This window comes from Eulemur rufifrons, chromosome 22 (assembly GCF_041146395.1).
Source record: "Eulemur rufifrons isolate Redbay chromosome 22, OSU_ERuf_1, whole genome shotgun sequence".
NCBI lineage: Eukaryota > Metazoa > Chordata > Mammalia > Primates > Lemuridae > Eulemur > Eulemur rufifrons.
Window position 1 is genome coordinate 1,178,204 of NC_091004.1, and position 17,929 is coordinate 1,196,132.

Consider the following 17,929-nt stretch of genomic DNA (forward strand, 5'->3'; position numbering starts at 1 on the left):
CAATGAGTCACTCAAATTCTCGGTTAAAAAAAAAAATCATCAAGTTATTTTTCATGACAGAATTACAGATTTTCTGTCATAAAATTTATTTTATAAACTATGAATTTTATTTTGTGCCAATTCCTGAACAGTATCAAAAGCTCCAGGCTGGGATTCATTCGTCGTTAGAATTTCTTCTTTGTTCTTCTGTGGATTAAAAAGATTCACGTTTATTACATCTCAAAGTAGTAAGAATTTACCTAGATTCTGCTGTTTCTTCATTACGGATATTTGTTTCTCCTATCTTATAATAAAATATTCAATGCATAAATATAAAAACACTGCAGACCTACTATTTTCCAAAGAATTAACAATGTGCTAACAATAAAAGTGTTTTATGTTTTTTCTTTTTTATCTTTATTTATTTTGTATTTTTTTTACTTTTTTGTTTTTTCTTTTTCTTATCGTTTTTTTTTTTTTTTTTACTTCTATTACCGACGCACATAGTTCAAAAATTAAAAGTATTTTAAACTAGTGATTCTCCTAAAGCAATCAGTGTTTGGGAAACACATGTGACTTGGCCACAGTCCCTTCGGTGACACAGACGAAACTGTTTGCCCCACGATCCCCTTCACACAGAGTTTTGTCATCAGGAGGGGGAAAAAAAAGCCAAACTCTGTAAAATAATTTTAAAGAGATTTGCTCTGAGCCAGATGTGAGGACCATGACCCCGAGCCCTGCCCAAGAGGCCTTGAGCAAGTGGCCTGGCTGTGGCTGGGTTACAGTTTGGTCTTCTCCCTTTCAGGGAGACAGGGGTGACAGGGAAAGTCACAAATGGACACGTGGGAGGGACACATTGGTTTGGCGGGAACAGGTGGGCCATCTCCAAGCTGGGGGGGGGCTTATAGGTTTTATAGATGGGTTTGCAGATTCTTTGCCTTGTAATTGGCGACAGGCAGGAAGCTTTGTCCAAAGGCTTGGAATGTTCCGACATAAAGGGCTGCTCATCAGGGACAGGCCACGGTCACATGTATTTGTCGCGCAAGCGGATGACCTGCAGCTGTGTCTTGCAGACCCTTAGGCCCGTCAAGGGGCCACAGAGGATGTCCCCAAGGAGGGAGGGGACACGTCCGACCTCCCTCCTCCTCCTGGCAGGCAATTTAGTTTTAGGATTGGCCACGAGGGGGACCCCATTTTGTCACCCAGTGGGGGGGGGTTGGGCCTTAAGATGGGATTTTAGGTCACACTTTGCTCCGGCCACCCGGACACGGCTGCTTTGCACAGAGATCTGGGACGGTGACATCGCCACGCCTGGCTCCCGGTCTTCTCCTCCACCCGGAGCATCCTGCGCCCCGCATTTCTTCAAGGCTCGGAGCAAAGGCTACTCCTCCAGGAAGCCCTCCTGGATTCCGCAGCGAGCCAGACTAGTGGACACCAGGCGCCTCCCGCTCGCCCCAGGTCCCCCGAGAGCCCCGCACCGCCCCGGGCGGGTCCCCAGCTGCCCGGGTCCCCCGGCTACCACGTCTGCGCAGCCGCAGAAGCCCAGTCCCGGCATGCCCCGCGCCCCCCCCAACACGCTACCACGGGCCCCGCCCTCCCTGCCACGAGCCGCGCCCCCTCTTCCCGGCATGCCCCGCGCCCCCACGCCGCCACGGGCCGCGCCCCCTCTTCCCGACAGGCCCCGCGCCCCCACTCCCCACACCACGGGCCGCGCCTCCTCTTCCCGGCATGCCCCGCGCCCCCACTCCCCACACCACGGGCCCCGCCCCCCGCGCGCTGCATGCCGGGAGTTGTGGTTCGCGGCGGAAGCAGCGCGGCGCGGCGCGCGTGGCAGGAAGCGGAAGCGGCCCGCGCGCGGCTCGTCCCCAGGCCCCACCCCCCGGTCCCGCCCCCTCGCGCGCCGCGCCGCTTCCGGCCGCCGCGGGGCTGTAGCACTGACGTGTCCCTCGGCGGAGGCGCAGGGCTCCGGCACGGGCTGGGCCGCGGGCAGCGTCGCCTCACGCCGAGCCGAGCAGCGCCGAAGCGGGACGCGGAGCCCCGGCCGCCGCCGCCGCCGCCGCCGCCATGGCGAGTGAGTCCTTCTCGGGGGGCAGCGTGGTGGCCCCGGGACGGAGCGGAGGCCCCTGCCCGCGACCCCGACCCCCGACCGCGACCCCGGCCCCGGCCCCGACCCCCGATCCCGGCCCCGACCCCCGATCCCCGACCCCGACCCCGACCCCGACCCCGGCCAGGCCTGCGGGACGCAGCCGTTGTCCCCTGTCCTCCCCCTTCCCCTCGGGGGGTCCCCCACCCCCGGTCCCGACCCCGACCCCGACCCCGACCCCGACCCCGACCCCGGCCAGGCCTGCGGGACGCAGCCGTTGTCCCCCGCCCTCCCCCCCGCGGGGTCCCCCACGCGCCCCGCGCTCCCCGGGCCCTGACTCCTGCTCTCCCCGCTTTTTGTCCCACCCGAAGTCAAATTTCTGGAAGTCATCAAGCCCTTCTGCGTTATCCTGCCGGAGATCCAGAAGCCGGAGAGGAAGGTGAGTGGCGCCCCCCGTCCCCGTCCCCCGTCCCCGTCCCCCGGTGTCGCCGGCAAAGGGAGGTTTCCTGAAACCACGGGGCGCTGGAAGTTTGCAATTAAACATGGCTCCAGGACGCCGAATGGAAACTCGCTCTCCCTCCTCTCCCTCCCGGGGTGTGGGTGCTGCGTGCCGGGCTCCCCTCCCCCACCCCGGGGCGCCCTGGGGAAGGGGACCCGGCTATTCGGTGGCAATTTCCACCCCACCCCCACCCCCACCCCGGGCTGTTTTCCTTGCAGCATCTTTGCTGAAAGTTGCCCAGCAGCGAACAAAAGCATCGGGTTTGCCTTGTCCCCAAAAATGCATCCGGGCAGGGGACGAATAAAGCCTCACTTGGGAACCCAGATTGAGTTTCCCTCCCCTCCTTGTGGCCTCTACCAGGAGCGGATCATGCGTTGGTTTTTTTTTTGTTTGTTTGTTTCGTTTTGGGTTTTTTTTTGTTTTTTTTTTTTTTTGCTAGGAGATGCCCTTTGTCCCCACGTGCTAAAAAGAAGAGCAGTCACTTTAAGTCCCTGCAAAGGAGCTTGTGCCTTTTATGCAGCCGGGCACGATGCTGAGAATCCGCGTGTTCTAACGGCTTCTGCTTTTAATGCACAGCAAGTGCATTCAAACGAGAAAAAATTAAAAAAAAAGTTTAAAAAAAAAAACAACGTTTAAAAAAAACAACGTTAAAAAAAAACGTTTAAAAAACAACGTACAGCTGTGTTGAATCTTGATCAGAATGTGCGTGGAGAGCAGGGCTGTCGGGGATGTGAGGGAAACTATCAAACGAGGAGGAAAAAAGTTTCACTCGGGCCGTAGGTTAGAGAGTGAATAGGAAAAATGTTTTTGTGCTCAGACTATGGCGGTTAGCGTATTTTTTTTTTGCAGACGTTTAGACACGTATAGTTGGCATCCACGAAAATGCTCGGGCTCTTGGAATCTACCGTTTCTTGTTTTTTTTTGACTTAAAGTGGTTTCATAGAAAGGCCCCACGTTTGTGCCGCCGTTGAGAGGCTGATTTGCAAATTTCTACCCTTCAATTTCAGCCCGGTAGAAGGGTCTGGGTCTGCGGACAGGCGGGCCTGGGTCCTACCTTGTTTGTACACAGGCTCTTAATAGCCCTGTGACCTTGGCCTTGTAACTAAGGGGTGGAAGGAACAAGGGGACCCTGTCCAAGCTATAGCAGTGGCTGCAGAAGGGGCTAACGCTGGGATAGGGGATATCTGGTTTTGAAGGAGGAATAGTTTTGAAGGAGGAATAAATAGAAGTTTCCTTAAGGGGGTGGAAAGGAATTCCAGGCAAAAGGAATACACAGGTTGCAAAGGCAAAGAAGACAGGACTCTAGTGTGTTTGGGGGGCAGGTAGTGGGGTGTAGTTCATACTGATAGAACGTACCAGTAGGTGGGGACTGGCCGGGCGCGGGGGCTCACGCCTGTCATCCCAACACTGGGAGGCCGAGGCGGGAGGATCGCTCGAGGTCAGGAGTTCGAGACCAGCCTGAGCAAGAGCGAGACCCCGTCTCTACTAAAAAATAGAAAGAAATTAGCTGGACAACTAAAAATATATAGGGAAAAATGAGCCGGGCATGGTGGCGCATGCCTGTCGTCCCAGCTACTCGGGAGGCTGAGGCAGGAGGATGGCTTGAGCCCCGGAGTTTGAGGCCAGCCTGGACAACATAGCAAGACCCCATCTCTACAAAAAAGAAAAAAAGAAAAAATGAGCCGGGCGTGGTGGCGCATGCCTGTCGTCCCAGCTACTCAGGAGGCTGAGGCAGGAGGATCGCTTGAGCCCAGGAGTTGGAGGTTGCTGTGAGCGAGGCTGACGCCAGGGCAACAGAGTGAGACTCTGTCTCAAAAAAAAAAAAAAATAAGTCGGTGGGGACAACAGGAGCTGAGTGAAAAGGTGAGACTGTCCCTTTGGAAGGGAGGCAGGGACTGGAGCGCGGTTTAGAGGCTGCTGTTTAGAGGCTGAGCTAGGACACTCCTGGAGCAGGAGTGGATTGAGGGGCTCACGAAGAGGCAGAGGGGACAGGAAAGAGCTTTTGCAGTTTTGCTGTTAAATTTCGTCGCATCCGGGAGTGGAAACGTGGCCGTTAAAAAATGAGGAGTCTTGGAAAAAAAAAAAAAAACCGTCTGCTCTTTTGTTTCCCGTAAAGATTCGTCTCAGACGGGTTAGTCTGAACGAGTGTGGCCTTCTCTGGGCCGGAGACTGATCTCTCGGTGCGGTGGGCTGGCGGGTGGGAAGGGGGTGCTTTCTGTGAATCCCCCCAGCCTGTCAGGGGGAGTCTGAGCTTGGAATCCACGCGACCTTGGCGTGAGTGTGTGATTGCGTCCCGTCTATAGGGAGCACGGCGTCCGAAAGGACTGCAGGTTCGGTTCTGGCCAGAGGGCCAGGACTCCATGCTCCTCTCAAACTAAAAAGTATTTTTATTCTCTCTTTTTTTTTTTTTTTTTTAATTTTTATTTATTTTATTTATTTTTTATTTTTATTTATTTTTATTTTTTTTATTTTTTTTTTTTGAGACAGAGTCTCACTCTGTCGCCCGGGCTAGAGTGCTGTGGCGTCAGCCTCGCTCACAGCAACCTCAGACTCCTGGGCTCCAGCGATCCTCCTGCCTCAGCCTCCCAAGTAGCTGGGACTACAGGCATGCGCCACCACGCCCGGCTCATTTTTCTTTTTTGTAGAGATGGGGTCTTGCTATGTTGTCCAGGCTGGCCTCAAACTCCAGGACTCAAGCCATCCTCCTGCCTCGGCCTCCCGAGTAGCTGGGATCACAGGCGTGAGCCACCACGCCCGGCCACGAGTCATTTTCTATCGTGACATTCTTTGATCTTGGGCCTTAACTATGAATGCTCATGGTCAAGAACTCCACTTTGGACTCAGACTCCCTTCAGCGGTGGGATCGGGGACAAGTCACTTAGCTCTCCTAAGCCTCAGTTTTGTCACTCGGAAAATAAGGACAGCCGTGCTCCGAGGTGTAAGGCTTTGGCTGACTGCCCCGGGGAACCGCCCGGAGTCCGTTGGGACTGATTTGCCTGTGAACATAACCTGTCTGAATTCATTCTTGGTGTCCCCAGATCCAGTTTAAGGAGAAAGTGCTGTGGACGGCGATCACCCTCTTCATCTTCCTGGTGTGCTGCCAGGTGAGGACAGGGCCCTGTTCTGTGCCGGGTCGGGGGACAGCGGGCTGGAAGCACGATGCTGACTCCCCTCCCCGCGGTTCCTTCCAGATCCCTCTGTTCGGTATCATGTCTTCAGATTCGGCCGACCCTTTCTATTGGATGAGAGTGATTCTCGCCTCCAACAGAGGTAGGACTCGGGCGCTCTCTGCCTTTTCTTTTTTCTTTTCTTTTTTTGGAGACAGAGTCTGGCTCTGTGGCCCGGGCTAGAGTGCCGTGGCGTCAGCCTCGCTCACAGCAACCTCAGACTCCCGGGCTCAAGCGATCCTCCTGCCTCAGCCTCCCGAGTAGCTGGGACTACAGACATGCACCACCATGCCCGGCTCATTTTTCTTTTTTGCTTTTTTGTAGAGATGGGGTCTTGCTATGTTGTCCAGGCTGGCCTCAAACTCCAGGGCTCAAGCCATCCTCCTGCCTCAGCCTCCCGAGTGGCTGGGACGACAGGCATGCACCACCACGCCCGGCTAATTTTTTCTCTATATATTTTTAGTTGTTTGGCTAACTTCTTTCTATTTTTAGTAGAGACGGGGTCTCACTCTTGCTCAGGCTGGTCTCGAACTCCTGACCTCGAGCGATCCTCCTGCCTCGGCCTCCCAGAGTGCTGGGATGACAGGCGTGAGCCACCGCATGCGCCTGGCCTGATTTTTTGTATTTTATTTAGAGACGGGGTCTTGCTATGTTGTCCAAGCTGGTCTCCCCAGAGTGCTGGGATGACAGGCGTGAGCCACCGCGCCCTGGCCTCTTTTTTTTTATTTTATTTTATTTTTTTGTAAATAACGTTCTGTTTTTCCAAGCTAATTGCTGGCTGCGTCTTGCCTCCCCCTGCCCTCCAGGCACCCTGATGGAGCTGGGAATATCGCCCATCGTCACCTCCGGCCTCATCATGCAGCTGCTGGCCGGCGCCAAGATCATCGAAGTCGGGGACACCCCGAAAGACCGGGCTCTCTTCAACGGCGCCCAGAAGTGTAAGGCAGCCCGCGTACAGCGTCGGGGCGTCCGCGGTTGAGGATTCGAACGAGCGTCAGGGTTCGGCCATCAGAACAGTGTTTTGCGTGCTGGGACCTCCCGGGCCCCGCCCACCCGCGGGGACTTCCTGGCCCGTGTTGGCGCGACAAAGCGCTTCGGGGAAGTAGAGGCCTGGGTGCCCGGCGTGGGCTGGGCTGCCCCGAGGCCACGTGACGGGGTGGAAGGAGCTAGGCCTGGGGATGTCCCCCTGTTGTCACTTCCAGGCAACAGCCACTTCAGGGCCGTCCTCGTTAGGATCAAATTGAATAATCAGTTTCACAGCACCTGGCACACAGCAGTTATTTGGCAAGTGCCGTCCGTCTTTCCCGTGGAAGCTTCTAGAAGCGTTTCACGGAAGGGAAAGGCGGTCGTCTGAGCCCAGCTCTTAGGTCTCGGTTTCGTCGCCTGTGAATGGTCCTTGTCACAGACGAAGTAGGAAAACCGAAACCCAAGCCCGAGCCGCACTTAGAGGCCCGTCTGGTTTTGCGGGAGGAATTTGCGGTGCGGGTTCCACTGTGCCTGGCGGTGACACGCAGGGAGTGACGAGGGACCGAGACAGGGAGGACAGTGTCCGTTAGACCAAGAGAGCCCGGCCGCGGGCGGAAGGGAAATAGCAGCCCGAGTGATGGTTTTCCGGGGTTTTCGAGAACACGTGAAACACACATCTGGGCAGGGATCGCTGCGTCCCCAAGTCGGCGCGCTGTGTCCGGGACGGGGACCTGTGCGACCCGGCGCCCTCAGCCACCGCCCCTGGGTGGCCGCGCCAGCGTCTCCCACCCGCGTTGTCCCCGGGGCGCGGCGCGGAGCGGGAGGGCGGTCACTCCGCCTCCGCCGCGCTGGGAACACGGCTGTGTCCCCGGTTGCAGTGTTCGGCATGATCATCACCATCGGCCAGTCCATCGTGTACGTGATGACGGGGATGTACGGGGACCCCTCGGAGATGGGCGCCGGCATCTGCCTGCTGATCACCATCCAGGTACCTGCCCCGCCGGCGCCGCCTCCTCCAGGCAGCCCTCCCCGCCTGCCTGCGGTTCCCAGCGGCACGCAGACCCTCCCTCACCGACAGCAGCCAGAGACCCCGGCGCTGCCCGAGCGTCCCGGCGGGCCCCCGGCTCTGCTGTCGGAGAACCTGGTTAGGGAAGGGGGACAGTCCCACGTGGCCCATTGAGGTTGCTTTACTTTTTTTATTCTTTACAATTTTCGCAGCTCTTCGTGGCTGGCTTGATCGTCCTACTTCTGGACGAGCTGCTGCAGAAGGGCTACGGCCTGGGCTCGGGCATCTCCCTCTTCATCGCCACCAACATCTGCGAGACCATCGTGTGGAAGGCCTTCAGCCCCACCACCGTCAACACCGGCCGGGGTGAGGGGCCCGCGGAGTCGCCCGGGCGCGGGGGAGGGGCGGACAGGAAGGCGCCAGCGCCTCTGGCTCGGAAGTCGGGGTGGCGCCCGATTGGCTGTTCGTGTCTGGGCCCCGGCCGGAGCACAGGTGCCTCCGGGAAGGACAGTTCCAGAGGGGACGAGAGGGTGCAGTGTGCTGGGCTCTTGCTTTATTTAGCTTTTTCTTTTTTTGAGACAGAGTCTCGCTCTGTCGCCCGGGCTAGAGTGCCATGGCGTCAGCCTCGCTCACAGCAGCCTCAGACTCCTGGGCTCAAGCCATCCTCCTGCCTCGGCCTCCCGAGTAGCTGGGACGACAGGCATGCACCACCACGCCCGGCTCATTTTTCTTTTTGTAGAGATGGGGTCTTGCTATGTTGTCCAGGCTGGCCTCAAACTCCGGGGCTCAAGCGATCCTCCTACCTCAGCCTCCCGAGTAGCTGGGACGACAGGCATGCGCCACCATGCCCGGCTCATTTTTTCTATATATATTTTTAGTTGTCCAGCTAATTTCTTTCTATTTGTTCAGTAGAGACGGGGTCTCACTCTTGCCCAGGCTGGTCTCGAACTCCTGACCTCGAGCGATCCTCCCGCCTCGGCCTCCCAGAGTGCCGGGATGACAGGCGTGAGCCACCGCGCCCGGCCTAGCTTGTTCTTTAACTTAAGTCAATTTCTTGGCAATTCCTGAAACTTCTATGCGTTAGTGATGCACCAGGCTCCCCATCTTCCTCTCACTGGTCCCTGTGCTGCCTGGCTTCGATCGGGTCCCCTGTCCTCAGTCCCAGGGTGAGCTTGCTCTGCCGCCAGGCCTGCCTCCCTCGGCGCCACCTCACGGCGTGGCGTGGACTGCGGTTGGCATCGGGCCACGTGGGAGGTGCCAGCGTCGTCCTCTCTGCCTCTGGGCTCAGCGTGCGGAGCAGAGGGACAGAGCCCCGGCCGAGGGCAGCCGGCACCTCAGAGCTGCTGAGTGGATTGAGTGGTGACCATCGTCCCTCTGGTAGCTGGGGACTCGTGCCTAGGAAATGAGACCGATTAACTCCGGTTTAAAAAAAGTAGAATAGGCCCGGTGTGGTGGCTCAGGCCTGTCATCCCAGCACTCTGGGAGGCCGAGGCAGGAGGATCGCTCGAGGTCAGGAGTTCGAGACCAGCCTGAGCAAGATTGAGACCCCCGTTTCTACTAAAAACTAGCTGGACAGGTAAAAATATATATAGAAAAAAATGAGCCGGGTGTGGTGGCGCATGCCTGTCGTCCCAGCTACTCGGGAGGCTGAGGCAGGAGGATGGCTTGAGCCCCGGAGTTTGAGGCCAGCCTGGACAACATAGCAAGACCCCATCTCTACAAAATGAGCCGGGCGTGGTGGCGCATGCCTGTCGTCCCAGCTGCTCGGGAGGCTGACGCAGGAGGATCACTTGAGCCCAGGAGTCTGAGGTTGCTGTGAGCGAGGCTGACGCCACGGCACTCTAGCCCGGGCGACAGAGCAAGGTTCCGTCTCAAAAAAAAAAGTAGAATAGCTCTTCCTGCAGTTGGAATTCTCTCCAGAAGGAACAGAAATGAGGGGTTAGAAGACCCCACGCCGTGTCCCTGTGGCTGTAGCCTGAAGCACCGTGACTCTCATGCCCAATTGTGTCCTCCTGTCTCCGTCTTGGCCCCTCCAAGGTGACCGGAAGCGAACTGAGATGCCTGTTTGTTCGTCCTCGTTTGTTCGTTCACCTTTGCCCCGCCCTTTGCCCACAGGCATGGAGTTCGAAGGGGCCATCATCGCGCTGTTCCACCTGCTGGCCACGCGCACTGACAAGGTCCGCGCCCTGCGCGAGGCCTTCTACCGCCAGAACCTGCCCAACCTCATGAACCTCATCGCCACCATCTTCGTCTTCGCGGTGGTCATCTACTTCCAGGTGCGTCTCCAGGTGACCGTGGGCTGTCCATGGTCTGGGTTTCGGTTTCCAGCGTCCCCCGCCCCCGGAGGTCCCCTTGTCATCTCACTGACACGCGAAGATGGCGTTTGAAGGGGGCGGCTTTCCAGGTGAGCTGAGCAAGCGTGTCCCTGCGTCACAAGGCCTGTCGAATGCCACGAAATCAGGGCAGTTCTGATATTTCCAAAATCACGCACGATCCTTCGGGTTGGGCCTCTCAGCAGATGATATACTTTTTAGGTTCTCAGCTCAAGAGATACCAGAAGTGATGAGGTTCTAGAAAAGCCCGTCGCTGTCTCAGCCAAAGTTCTAGCATGATTGTGGGCCGTGTCTTCATCTCGGGGAGGGGCCTTCCTCTTCAAACTCTCTGTCACCTTTAAGATTAGTAGTCTCGGCCGGGCGTGGTGGCTCCCACCTGTCATCCCGGCACTCTGGGAGGCCGAGGCGGGAGGATCGCTCGAGGTCAGGAGTTCGAGACCAGCCTGGACAACATAGCAAGACCCTACAAAAAAAAAATCAGCCGGGCATGGTGGCGCATGCCTGTAGTCCCAGCTACTCAGGAGGAGGCTGAGGCAGGAGGATCGCTTGAGCCCAGGAGGTTGAGGCTGCTGTGAGCGAGGCTGATGCCACGGCACTCACTGTAGCCCGGGCGACAGAGCCAGACTGTGTCTGAAAAAAAAAAAAAAAAAAAAGTTATTTGTGCCGGCCTGTGCCGGCCGCCTGCTGTTCTGAGCCCAAATCAGTCCCCCTCTTCCTTCTGTTGGGACATTGGTCACACACCGTGTTAGGGACGGAGCCGACGCTTCGGGGCCTTGGCAGGAACTCGCAGTGGGGCGCGAAGAATTGATCTTTAAATCCTGTGTGCGCTCAGCCCTGGTCTCGGCACTGGGAGTTCATACAAATCCCATCACGGAACCCCCTTCCCGGCGCCGGTTGAAAATCGCCCCCGGCTCTGGCGGTGGCCGGGGGTGAGATGCGGCGCCCAGAGCCACCAGGGGCCTCCGCTCAGTGCCCAGCGTCCCGTGTGCGGCGCCGAAACCCAGGCCCCGACAGGCGGAAAGAAAAGGAAAAATTAGAAACCCCTCTCCACTCCCCGGGGATGGCGGAGGTTGTATTGGAGGCGCGAGGCCACTGCCGTGGTGGCCCTGCCTGGGGGCCGGTGCGCACGCTCAGGGGCGGCCACCAGCCCGAGACAGCGGCTGGCAGGGTCTGGGCACGTGGCCTTCTGGGCTCTCCTGTGTCGTCCACGCAGGGGGGCTGCGGCGCGCTGGGCTTTGTTTTTGATGAGCACAGCGTCATCGGCCCACGTCGCGCTTTGATGCATTTTTAAGCCAATCGTTCTAGGCCCCTGGGGGCGGGCGGGCGGGTCCCCAGCCGGCCCGCGTCCCCATGCTCGGGGACGAGGCACCGAAGGAGGGGGGTGTCTGTTCTGCTGGGCCCGCAGGGCTTCCGCGTGGACCTGCCCATCAAGTCGGCGCGGTACCGGGGCCAGTACAACACCTACCCCATCAAGCTCTTCTACACGTCCAACATCCCCATCATCCTGCAGTCCGCGCTCGTCTCCAACCTCTACGTCATCTCGCAGATGCTGTCGGCGCGCTTCAGCGGGAACCTGCTCGTCAGCCTGCTGGGCACCTGGTCGGTAAGCGCGGCCGCCGCCCGGCGCAGCCACCTGCCGGGCCGGGCGCGGGGGCTCGGGCCTGTCGCCCCAGCTGCTCCCGCAGCCCCAGCTACTCCCCCAGTCCCAGCTACTCCTCTAGTCCCAGCTGCTCCCACAGTCCCAGCTACTCCCACAGTCCCAGCTACTCCTCTAGTCCCAGCTGCTCCCACAGTCCCAGCTACTCCCACAGTCCCAGCTACTCCTCTAGTCCCAGCTACTCCCACAGTCCCAGCTACTCCTCTAGTCCCAGCTACTCCCACAGTCCCAGCTACTCCTCTAGTCCCAGCTGCTCCCACAGTCCCAGCTGCTCCCACAGTCCCAGCTACTCCTCTAGTCCCAGCTACTCCCACAGTCCCAGCTACTCTAGTCCCAGCTGCTCCCACAGTCCCAGCTACTCCCACAGTCCCAGCTACTCCTCTAGTCCCAGCTACTCCTCTAGTCCCAGCTACTCCTCTAGTCCCAGCTACTCCTCTAGTCCCAGCTACTCCCACAGTCCCAGCTACTCCCACAGTCCCAGCTACTCCTCTAGTCCCAGCTGCTCCCACAGTCCCAGCTGCTCCCACAGTCCCAGCTGCTCCCACAGTCCCAGCTACTCCTCTAGTCCCAGCTACTCCTCTAGTCCCAGCTGCTCCCACAGTCCCAGCTACTCCCACAGTCCCAGCTACTCCCGCAGTCCCAGCTACTCCTCTAGTCCCAGCTACTCCCGCAGTCCCAGCTACTCCCAGTCCCAGCTACTCCTCTAGTCCCAGCTACTCCCGCAGTGCCAGCTACTCCCGCAGTCCCAGCTGCTCCTCCAGTCCCAGCTGCTCCTCCAGTCTCAGCTGCTCCCCCAGTCCCAGCTGCTCCCCCAGTCCCAGCTGCTCCTCTAGTCCCAGCTACTCCTCTAGTCCCAGCTACTCCCACAGTCCCAGCTACTCCTACAGTCCCAGCTACTCGGGAGGCTGAGGCAGGAGGATCGCTTGAGCCCAGGAGTCTGAGGTTGCTGTGAGCGAGGCTGACGCCACGGCACTCTAGCCCGGGCCACAGAGCCAGACTCTGTCTGTCTCCAAAAACAAAACAAAAGAATCTCCCGGCGCTGTGACTGGTCGCAGGGTTTGCACGGTGGGTGTCTGGCTCGCGGCCGGCGTCTGTCGTACCCCGAGATGTCCCCAGCTGCGCCTTTCACCGATCCAGCACCCTAAATCGTCCTTTCAGTAAGGCAGGGGCACCGTGGGTGCTGGAGGAGAACCGTGTTCCCCCATCTGCTCAGAGCGGCTTTCCCCACGCAAAGGCGGGGCGAGGCGGCGGCGCTCACCCGTGTTCCGTGTCCTCCTCCCAGGACACGTCTGCCGGGGGCCCGGCGCGGGCGTACCCCGTGGGCGGCCTCTGCTACTACCTGTCGCCGCCGGAATCCTTCGGCTCGGTGTTGGAGGACCCCGTGCACGCGGTCGTGTACATCGTGTTCATGCTCGGCTCCTGCGCCTTCTTCTCCAAGACCTGGATCGAGGTCTCGGGCTCCTCCGCCAAGGACGTGAGTACAGGGCTCGCCTTCCGGAAGGCGGCTCGGACCGCCGCTGGCCTCAGGGTGTCCCGGCCGCCCGCCTGTGCGTCGTGACACGTGCAGATGGCTCCGCGTCCTCCACGGGGCGGCTTGGAAGCGTCGGGGGCCTGGTCTGAGGATCGGAAGCCAAACTGTGGGATTAGCATGTGTCCCCGGCTTCCTGGTGGCAGTTTTAGACCTTTCTGGATATGTTTTGTTTGGTTTTTTTGAGACAGAGTCTGGCTCTGTCGCCCGGGCTAGAGTGCCGTGGCGTCAGCCTCGCTCACAGCAACCTCAGATTCCTGGGCTCCAGCGATCCTCCTGCCTCAGCCTCCCGAGTAGCTGCGACGACAGGCATGCGCCACCACGCCCGGCTCATTTTTCTTTTTTGTAGAGATGGGGTCTTGCTGTGTTGTCCAGGCTAGCCTCAAACTCCGGGGCTCAAGCCATCTTCCCGCCTCAGCCTCCTGAGTAACTGGGACGACAGGCATGCGCCACCACGTCCGGCTCATTTTTTCTCTATATATTTTTAGTTGTTCAGCTAATTTCTTTCTATTTTTAGTAGAGACGGGGTCTCGCTCTTGCTCAGGCTGGTCTCGAACTCCTGACCTCGATCGATCCTCCCGCCTCGGCCTCCCGAGTGCCGGGGTGACAGGCGGGAGCCACCGCACGCGTCCTCTAGATAACGTGTTGTTAGCACAGGGGGGAGAGAACACAACGGTTCGGTGTCTCGCTGTTTGGGAGCGAGCGTGTCCCCCGGGTGTGTCGCAGGTCGCCAAGCAGCTGAAGGAGCAGCAGATGGTGATGAGGGGCCACCGGGAGACGTCCATGGTCCACGAGCTCAACCGGTGAGTGTCGGCCCTGGGTCCCCGTGTCCCCCTGTCCCCACCTTGATATCCTTGGGCTACAGGACAGAAAAGGTCCCTGTGTGGACACCAGAGATAGAAAAATAAACGTTTGCAGCCGCTGGGCCAGGGGAGCGCAGCGTGCGGCCCGCTGAGTGTGAGGTGCTGCGTGTCCGGGCGCGGTGGCCGCAGGTGGCAGTGGGGGGCTGAGCGGGGAGGTCACCTGTGAGCTCAGGGCAGGCCGGTGCGGGGGTCCTGGCGGCGGCTGGGCACAGACGTGTGTCGGAGGCTGGGTCACAGCTGGTCGTCTGGAGGGTCGGCGCCCGTCAGGGACACCGTGCCGGGCTTGGGGGAGGGGCAGGAGGAAGCCGGAGACCTGCCAGGCTGCTGTGACAGTTCGGGGCAGAGCGAGGGTGGCCGGATGCGGCGTCACCTCGGGGAGGACGAGGAGGGAGGCTGGGGAGAGAGAGAGGCCCCAGGACGGAGGGACAGTCGGGTGAGGCCGGGTCTCCCTGTCGTCACCGAGAACGTGGGCTAGTCTAGTCCACGGGGCCGGTGTGGCCTTAGCTGGCTCGCGTGGGTAGCCGTGACGCCAGGGGACAGCGGAGGGGCCTCTGAGGGTCGGGTGGCCGGCCCGGGGCTGACGCGCCGTCCCCGCAGGTACATCCCCACGGCGGCGGCCTTCGGCGGGCTGTGCATCGGGGCCCTGTCCGTGCTGGCCGACTTCCTGGGCGCCATCGGCTCGGGGACGGGGATCCTGCTGGCTGTCACCATCATCTACCAGTACTTCGAGATCTTCGTCAAGGAGCAGAGCGAGGTCGGCAGCGTGGGGGCCCTGCTCTTCTGAGCCGCGTGGCCCCCCGGGGACCGGGACGGGGACCAGGCGAGGCGGCGTCCGCCCGGCCGGTGGGGACACTCCGCCCGTCACCGGTGACCCGTGGACTGGCGTTTGGCGACGTCGCCGGGTTCCTGCTCTGTCCCTCCGCTGTGTCAAATCCCAGACGATTTCCAATTCGAGCATCCGCGTGTCCTTCTGGCCTCGGCCGAGAGAACCTGCACGGGGCTCCCCGCCGGCCGCCAGAGCCGTGGGGACGGCGGACGGCTGTCCCCAACTGTCCCCAAGCGTCCGCCTACCCTCCGTCTTAGCCTTTGCGCCTTCTCAGGGCCGTGCGTGGCCGCAGAGGGAGCGTCTCACCCCGGTTCCAAGCACAAACGTCACGACGTCCACGTGGGTCGTGGGAGGTGACGCTGGGGACGTGGAGCCTCAGTGTGTCCCCTCCGCGATCCGGGCGGGACTCTCTGGCTTGAGACTGTTTCTTTCTCTGTGTGACGACACTCTTGTCCCTTGTTTTACAGGTAGATTTTTAGAGCAGCTTTTTCCAAAACACGGGCCTGGGGGTCTCTCTGCGGGTGCCTGGTGGCCCTTCCGGCCGGTCCCTGCTGTCACCTGGGGCCTGTGACACGGCGAGGTCGGGGGGGGGGGGGGTCTGGAGCTTCGCGAGGCTGAGCCTGGCAGGTGTCTGTGCGGAGGCCCCTGGCGGGGGTGGCCGTGGGCCTGTCCAGATGCCACCGGCTGTCACTGGCTGCGTGTCCTCGTGGTGGCCGTGACACCTGGTTTACAGGCCACACCCGCCTTCCAGGCCGACAGTCTCTGCTTTTATCTAGACTTTTCTTTCTGTCCTTAGGACCAAACACCTCCCAGCCGCCAACGCCGCCTTCCGGCGGCTCAGGGTGGGGACAGCTGGGTGGGGACAGCTGGGGGTGAGGGGGTGGCGTCTGCGCCAAGCTGCTCTGATGCTCCACGTAAAGGTCACGGCTGCTCTGATGCTCCACGTAAAGGTCACGGTTGTGTCGCAGCCGTGTGTGGGGTCACCGTCCTTCCTGAGGCCCCTGGGGACAAACCGTCTCAGGACAAGGACAGGTCGGGGCGCGGAGACCCTGGGGGACCTGGAGGTCGCGTTGGTGGGACCAGGGCTGTCCTGGCGGGATGTCCCCGTTCTGAGGCGTCAGCGTGGCCCTGTGGGAAGAGACACCCCCATCGCGGCAGGCAGCCACCTCCAGAGCCACCGTGACCCGCAGAGCCACCAAGCTCTGTCGGCGCCTGTCGGGGCAGGGACGGGCTCCCGGGCGCCCGGCGGGAAACAGGCCTGTCCGGGGACAGGAAGGGACCTGCCCGAAGCCACCCAGCGCGTCGGTGGCAGAACCAGACGGGCCCGGCCCCACCCCCCGCCCACCGCACGTGGCCTTGTCTGACCCAGTCCCCGGGCGCTTCTGGGGGCAGGTGGCCGTCCCCACGCGGGTGGGGGGGTGCCCGGCCCCAGGCAGGGTCCCCCGAGTCCCACCTGCAGCCGGGACCCCCGTGAGCCGGGCTCGGGCCTCGGGGTGGGTGGTCACGCGGCGGGGGGGGGGCGGCAGGGGACCGAACCCAGCTTCCAGGGGACTGTCACTGTGGACGCCAAAATGGCAACACCAAGATAGGTGTGTAAATGACAAATAAAGCCAGTTTTTTACCAGCCACCCGGTCCTGTTGTCCCGGTTTTCGATGGCATTTCCTTCCCAAAAGGGCTGGGGCACCCCGGGTGTCCCCCAAGGGGGTGGCTCCTGCCCCGGGCGTCTCGCCGGGAAAGCGTCCCCACGGTGGGAGCAGCATCGTCCGGCCCTGGGTGTTTGGGGAAGGGACACGAGGTCAGGGGTCAGCAGGGGTCCGCGGGCCGGACACAGGGCGCACCTGGTGGGCGGAGCCGTCTTGACTCACCTGTGAGGCCACCCGGGGACGGACCTGCAGCTCAGCCAGCCGCGGGGCCCAGCGTCGCGTGGACAGGACCGGCAGGCGAGGGGCTGCTCCTCTAGAACATTCTAGAAGTCTTCCTGTTAACACGCCGAGCCGGGTGGCAGGACCGCCATGTTGTCCCCCTTCCTGGCCCCGGACGAGGCCCCTGACCCTGCAGCCGCCACCTCAGCCTGGTGCTTCCCGAGTGGCCCTGCAGGGACAGGGGTGCCCGGGTGTGCCGTGACGGTGACAAAGCTCTTCTGTGTGCCGTGGGGCGGGCGCCACGCACACATGCCTCTTCTCAGCCTCCCTAGAGGACCGGGGAGGAAACAGCTTGGCCCCATTTCACAGGTAGAGAAACTGAGTTCCGGGAACATACAGGGTGGGGGTGAGTCCCGGGGGGTCGGCCCGTGGCCTCAGGGGGACCGCTACTCGCTACCAAAGGCCAGCAGGTGGGGCTGTGGCGCCATCTGGGGTCCGCAGAAGTCCCAGCCTGACCTTCACCCACCAAAGCCCGATACTGGGAGAGTCCCAGGGGTCCCCTGTCCCCAACCCTGCTAGGGCCACCGTCAGCCCCATGGGGTACGTGGAACAGAAGCTGCTCCCGCCCTCAGAAACCTCACCCTCCGGCAAGAGGGGCTCTGCCGTGGCCGCCAGACCGGGTGTCCCCAGCCGATTGCCTGGCAAACTCCTATTCCTCCTTCAAAGCCCCGTTCAGTGAACCCAGAAACATCCAGACGCCCATGAGAAGGCCGGATACGTTACAGCGCCCATGTCCCGGGGGAAAGAGCCAGGAGGACGATCCTCAAATGCTGAGCTGGAAGAATCTGCAAACTGTGCTGTCGAGGAAACACACAAAATGCAAGAATAGTACGTGCTATTGTTAGTGTTTGTGTTTAAAAGGGGTGTGGGGTCATCCCGGCACTCGGGGAGGCCGAGGCGGGAGGATCGCTCGAGGTCAGGAGTTCGAGACCAGCCTGAGCAAGAGTGAGACCCCGTCTCTGCTAAACGTAGAAAGAAATTAGCTGGACAGCTAAAAATATAGATAGAAAAAATGAGCCGGGCGTGGTGGTGCATGCCTGTTGTCCCAGCTCCTCTGGAGGCTGAGGCAGGAGGATGGCTTGAGCCCTGGAGGTTGAGG

At 60.4% G+C, this 17,929-nt stretch overlaps 1 protein-coding gene and 1 non-coding gene across 2 annotated transcripts; both read left to right on the plus strand.

Moving 5' to 3' along the window:
- Positions 1-1,896: 1,896 nt before the first annotated feature.
- SEC61A1 (SEC61 translocon subunit alpha 1) lies at positions 1,897-16,151 on the plus strand. Its single transcript, XM_069497689.1, has 13 exons — positions 1,897-2,050; positions 2,434-2,501; positions 5,600-5,665; positions 5,753-5,831; positions 6,535-6,666; positions 7,573-7,682; positions 7,913-8,066; positions 9,816-9,976; positions 11,439-11,636; positions 12,973-13,164; positions 13,945-14,021; positions 14,679-15,827; positions 15,858-16,151. The coding sequence occupies exons 1-12, from the start codon at positions 2,044-2,046 to the stop codon at positions 14,863-14,865; spliced, it is 1,431 nt and encodes a 476-aa protein (XP_069353790.1). The 5' UTR covers positions 1,897-2,043; the 3' UTR covers positions 14,866-15,827; positions 15,858-16,151.
- LOC138402070 (small nucleolar RNA ACA64) lies at positions 10,923-11,049 on the plus strand. Its single transcript, XR_011236610.1, has one exon. It is a non-coding gene; the product is annotated as a small nucleolar RNA ACA64 (small nucleolar RNA).
- Positions 16,152-17,929: the final 1,778 nt, after the last annotated feature.